The sequence below is a fragment of the Pteropus vampyrus genome, unplaced genomic scaffold (assembly GCF_000151845.1).
Source record: "Pteropus vampyrus isolate Shadow unplaced genomic scaffold, Pvam_2.0 Scaffold12, whole genome shotgun sequence".
In the NCBI taxonomy this organism is placed as follows: Eukaryota; Metazoa; Chordata; class Mammalia; order Chiroptera; family Pteropodidae; genus Pteropus; species Pteropus vampyrus.
Window position 1 is genome coordinate 1406163 of NW_011888793.1, and position 6376 is coordinate 1412538.

Sequence of the window (6376 nt, forward strand, 5' to 3'; positions counted from 1 at the left end):
GCCATTACTGGGTGCCTCCTCAGGCTTGGGGTGTGGGCCAGTCTTCTCCCTCTCAGGTAGACTAACAGATGTAAATTCCCCAGCTTTGGCCTCCAGTCGTCCTCAACCCCTACCTTTATCCCAGGCAGATTTCTTTTAACTTTTAAGACTCCTCTAGGAGTCCTAAAAACCAAAAAAGTTTACGTCCTCCCTGAAGGATAGGTTGTGGGGGGTATTGAGAGGTAGTTGATGTGGTAATGGGTGACACATTAGGAAGTCAGACTTTGAGAAGTTCCTAGAATGGGGGTTGGGAAAGGAAAAGCTTTCTTTCTGTCCTAATGGGTTCATAGTAGCAAATAAACAACAAAAATACTAAGCAGTGTTTCTTTTCATAATGCCTTATCACTCTTGTACATATAATCACTGTGATCAAGCGACAGATTTATTCCTCCAGTGTGTAATGAGTCCTGCAATATGCAAAGCACTATACTAGGCTTTGGGGTGCAGTGAGAAGCAAGTACACATAGTATTTTGCCTTCATAGAGATTCCGATGTAGTGGATACGTCAGGAAGTAAAGGAGCAGGTCATTGTAAGCTGTGTTAAGTGCTGCGATGGGGCTAGTACAGGTGAGAGGAGTTAATTTAGACAGTATTTGAAGAAAGCCTCTGAGGAGGTGTAAGTGGAGACATGAAGGCTGAGAAGGAGCTAGCCGTATAGTCACTGAGGAGTAACTTAGCAGGGTGTGGGCTCAGCAGGAGCAGCAGGCGCTGAAGAGGGAGTGAACTTGGCCATTTTGAGAAATGGAAAGTAGTTCAGTGTAGTTTGAGCCTAAGGAGAAATAGGAAAAGAAACATATTGTGAGGTGGCCGGAAAGGTAGACTGAAGACATTGGAGATCACGGTGGGGTGGGTGGCTTTCCTTCAAGCCTCTGGAATGTTTTAAGTAAGAGATTTATGGAATTTGATCTAAATCTTAAAGATCACTGTGATTGCTGTGTGGAAAACAAATTTGAGGGGAGGAAAGTGGGAAGATGTATACGTTAGCACATCCTCCGTGTATGCAGATCTTCGTAACTTAGAAGATTCTCTGTGTCACTTGTTCCTCGTCTCCCCACTACTCCAGTCCGCTTGCCTCCCAGCCACCTCCTCTTAACCCAAGGTGGGTGTGGCGGGTGGTCCCAATGGGAAGAGAAGGAAAGGAGCTGGTTCGGGGATGATGGGAAAACATCTCCTCTGCATCATTGTACTGACCTGTCTCTCCCTTCAAATGCTGCTTGGTGCCGATAGTAGTTTGGACAGTGTTGTTTTCGCCCATTGGGGTCAGAGATAAGAAGAAATTGGCATTTTGCCAGCCCTTTCCAGTTATTCAGGCCAAATCCAGTTTTTGATATTTATGGAGTGCTTTTGGGAAAAAGAAAAGAAAAGAATTATCTTCCCTGTTAAATCAAATCAACAAATATCTATTTAAAGTCCATTATATTTAAATTATTGTGTGAGCCCTTTCAAGATATAGTGAAAAATCATGATTTTATTCTTTGGTCAAACTCTTCTTATATTAACTACAATTCCAAATATGAATCATGCATTTATTTTACAAATACATATAGGATGTTTATAAATTAACTCCCCATGACAACCTTAAAATGCAGGTACTATTATTATATGCATTTACAGAAAAGGAAACTGAAGCACAGAGAGGCTAAATGAATGCAACTCATAACCAGGGTTCAAATCCTATAGTCTGTCTTCAAAATCTGTTCTCTTAACTCTACACTTTGTTACCTTTCCATATACAAATTCTGTTAATGAGGAATGGACTCATTCTACCAGTTTCTTTTTTTCTTTTTCTTTTAAACTATAAATTCCAAATTCACTCACTGGGCCTACATAAAGAAATTCTTTAGAGCTCCCACATGGTATGGACATGCATATCAGATGCTGATAGTGACTTTTGTTTATTTGTTTCATAGGATTATTGGGACTTTGCAGAACTCCCCTGAGTTTTCCGAAGCCTTTCATTGCCTCAAAAATTCATACATGAATCCAGAAACAAAATGCCGAATTTGGTGATCTTCAGAAGAACTGGTGCAGCCCTTGGCTGGACTTGTCAACACTGCAGAAATAGGGAACTCTGCGAAGAGAAAGGGCCATAGAGGTCACTGTATTACCTGGGGACAGTTAACAGAGATGAGAGCATCATAATAAAAATGAAGTTTATTCTGGAAAAGACGTGGAGGGAGGAGGGGCTCTAATGTCTTATCAAATCAGTCATTTCTCACTGTGTAAATAATGCTTAATCTGTAAAGAGAGTATTACCATTCATTTCTGTTTCTCACATGATCTGCCAGTTTGATGTCTCTTAAAATCAGTGTTCACCACTATGTAGAGCAGGATTTCTAATCAAGAGGAAAATGAAGAAGTGAAAAAAGGCCATTGGCACCAGAAGCAGAACTGCGGCATGAGAGTTAAAAGCACATTTCTAAAGTACTAGTTTTTACTTTTATTTGCAACATTTATTCTTCAAGTCTCTTCTAAAGAATTCTTATACATACTGGGACCTTGGGACTTATGTAGTTTTCAACTAACTTTGCTCGTCATCAGTCATTCATTCTGAGATCATTTTCTTTTAAGCACTTAGGGCTAAAATGTCTACAACTGTTTTTTGTTATACTTGGCTTTGACTGATACTTGGATTCTTAAGGCTCCCTGAAATTTTCTAAGCAATTTCTTGTTCTCTCGCTCTCAAAACCTGGTCTTTTTAAGAGATTTGTAGTAATGTATAAATAATAATTTTTATATTTAATTATTAACTACATTTATGACTAAGTAATTATTATTATAGGTAATCATTGAATTTCAGACCGAGATAAATAGTTACGAACCAAGATCTGTAAAGTGATATACAGATAAACATTTTGAGACTTTTTAAACTTATAAATCATATTGATGAAACGTTTTAAGTACAAACCTTGGGTTAAAAATTGCCATTGGACAGTTGTCTAAAGATACATAAGACTTGTAGTTTACAAGCAGGATTTTCACAATTAAACCTGTCCCTGAGGTGGCTGTAATAAAGGGGCAAGAGTGCATCGATGTAGCTCTGCATCTCCTTATCTTTTCAGATTTGTCATCTGATGGAAATATTTTGATAATAAATTGAAATGTGGGGCCATTACTCACTAAGCCTGCTGTGTCAGCTGTCTAGCTTTGGAAAGTGCATTTTTAAAATTTTTATTTTATTATGAGTTTCAAGTATACAGTACACTGGTTAGACATTTCTATAGTTTATGACATGATCCCCCCAATTACTCTAGCACCCATCTGGCTCTACGCACAGCCATTACAATACTACTGACACTTTCCCTACTCCTACTCCCCATCCGTGACCATCTTTTAACTACTAAGTTCTACTCCTTTAACCCTTCACTCTGAAAAGTGCATTTCTGAATAGAAATGAGAGGCTTCCGCACCACCACCTCAGATAGACCTGCTTCTCAAATTCTAACTCTCCGCGTTCTGGGAGGGGACTATTTAAGTCCCTGATAGGAACTCACCTCTTGAGACTTTTATATTCTTCTCTTTTCCCGTCCTGTTGACTACTTTAGTTCATTTTATTACTTGATTCATATTTTACAAAAAGATACACTTTCAAAGTCTTTATTTTTCTCAACAAAAGATGAAAGTGAGGATTTTGTATTTTTCCTATTTGTTGGTTTTCCTGCTTCTTGAAAATGTCCATGTGCCTTTCTTAAAAAATGTTATTGAAATAACAACATACATACAAAAATTTCATAAAGCATAATTGTACAACTTAATGAACTTTATCCAACTGAATATAACCGTATAACCAACACTTAGAAGAAACAAAACATTGCCTCCCAGATCCCAGAAGCCCCTTCTCCCAACCATTCTTCCAAGGACATCTACTGACCTGATTTCTAATACCATACACTAGTTTCACCTGTTTTTGTCTTTTTTGTAAATAGAATCAATCAACATGCATTCTCTTGCGGCTGGCTTCCTTCAGTATGACATTTGTGAGATACATCTATATTTTTGTATTTGATTGTGGATCGTTCATTCTCATTACTGAATAATATTCTAATGTGTGACCATACTACAATTCATCTATTCCACTGTTGGCAGGCACTTGAAAAGTTTCCAGTTTGGAGCTATTACAAATAGTGCAATTATGAACATGCTTGCATATGATCATCTTTTTTAACTTGAGATTTTAATGGACTCGTTTCCACCACTACTTCCTGAAGTTATTATGAATATTGAAAATATGGTTTCCAACTAACTGTGGACATTCTTATCCTTTTCCCCTTTATCACCACTACCACCATTATCATGGATAATTTAAAACATACTTATGCATATATTTTCTTTAAATAAAGTGAAAACATTCCTAAATAACAGTAGTTGGAGCGATAGGCACATTCAGCTCTGAAGAGAAAAACTCTCTCTGAATCATTTAATTTATATCCTGACAGAGCAGCTAAAAAAATGAAAAGTGACCAGTATAAATTACCAAAAGGCTCTAGACTCCCTGCTGCTAGCTCTTTGAAATGTCAGGTTCTCATCCTTATGGAGGGGCTTGGGTGAAATTTTTTAAGGAAGGGGGAAAAAAAAAAAACTTTCTAGCACCTGGGCACCTATCTCTAGAAATATCAGATTTTCTGAGGCTAATGTACAGACCAAAGTCAGAGGACCAATACCTCCTCACCCCTTGTATATGAGGACATCATCGTACATGGCATTGGTGTTGAGTCATATGCGGCCTTATGGTCTCTCTCAATGACTCCCGATCATTTAGACTTGTTCCATCAGGTAAAGCCTATCTAATCTCACACATAAATCCAGTTTCACCATGGCTGACTTTTGGTCAAGGAAAGAGTTTAAAAGCAGAGACGCAAAGGGCTGGGAGCAAATGTAATTCAAGGATGAGGATAGGAAGAAGTTCTCAGCAACACCATTGGTAAGGTGTCTGCCTCCATGCTGTAATGTCCATGTGGCTTCCAGGTGCAAGGTAGGAAGAATGCTATCCTGCTTCCTTTCTTGTTCTAGTCCTATTGTACCATTAATGACAAAGTGCCCTTAGGCATTTGACCTGTTTTCTTGGGCTTTTGCTTTTCCTACCTGAAATAAAAGAGAATTAGATGCTATCAGTATTTCTCAGCAAGAGAAGGAAAATGGGTTCCAATGCTACCTTACTCATAATCTGTCCCCCAGTTAAGAACCACTGGGTAAGATAATTTCAAAATCCCCTTGTAAATACCTGAGTCTAATTTGACCACATTATAGTCCAAAGAAAAGAACCAAAGTTTATTTAAGTAGGGTCTGTGCTGTTCTCTTAGTTTTCTCAAAAACCTAATCATTCCAATTGTCACCGATGGAGTTCTCAACATAGAAGATAACTTGAAAATAAGTCTCTACCCTGTCAAAGATAGAAAATCAGAATTTTATCAGGGTTCCAGTCTCAAAAACACAAAATAAAACCAATTTTTTTATACCATTGCTTTTACACCCAGTCAATCCTGTTCTGGCCTTCTCCACTTCCATGTAAACCTCCATAGCATTTATCTCTTGAAAAATGTTTAGGCCAAATGAAGCTTTTATTCCTGTTTCTTACACTTCCTGCTGGCCAAATTGAATCTTTTAAAAATGAATGATATAAACTATTTTACCAATATTTTCTTGTTTTCTCCATCTCATTCTTTAAATGATACTACCCCATTCTTCTAAAGATCTGATTTGGATCCTTTCAAAAGTTGAATGAAAAGGTTGCCAAATCCTGTGGTCAGTCACAGGCATAATCATATGACTTAGGCAGAAACCAAAAGTGTCTTTGTGCACCGTCCCTGAACTAAGGAACTTTTAGTTGATCAGGTGGAGAGGAGCCACATGTGACTGGTGTCAAAGTGGCACATGTTTATTGAATTCTAATCTTTTCTTTAATAATGTCTTAATTTCAGCACCTTTGTATTTTGCATTTCCTCTAAAACAGTGAGATACACTACTGTCATTTTCAACTCATACTCAAACTACTGTGCTTCTATTCTGTTGTTTGACGAAGCAGATTTTCCAGGTTGTTCAAGGGAAACCTGACAGAAAAAATGAGCACAGGAAATGATGGACTTTCAGCTGGGGCAGTGTAGAAAAACTGGAAGTCTAGCCGTTGTGACTAATTTTTATAGTTCTGGATTTCCTTTTTCCCCAGAAATGAATATATTTTTTTCAGATATCAGCCATATTAACATCAGATTCTACTTCCATAAATGCACTTGGTGTCATTTCTGATCTGATCATCGCCGCTAAGATTTTTATGGCAGTTTTATCTCTAACATCAAAGAAATAGTGAGAAAAAACTAAATAGAAAACATTTAGATTTGTT

General features: G+C 37.7%; 1 protein-coding gene across 1 annotated transcript in view; it reads left to right on the forward strand.

Moving 5' to 3' along the window:
• Nucleotides 1-2630, forward strand: part of MME (membrane metalloendopeptidase) — an 83521-nt gene extending 80891 nt beyond the window's left edge. Inside the window, exon 21 of the mRNA XM_023524020.1 lies at nt 1950-2630. Within this exon, the coding sequence (XP_023379788.1) occupies nt 1950-2049 (100 nt within the window). The 3' untranslated portion in view covers nt 2050-2630. The remainder of the gene's footprint in view (nt 1-1949) is intronic.
• Nucleotides 2631-6376: the final 3746 nt, after the last annotated feature.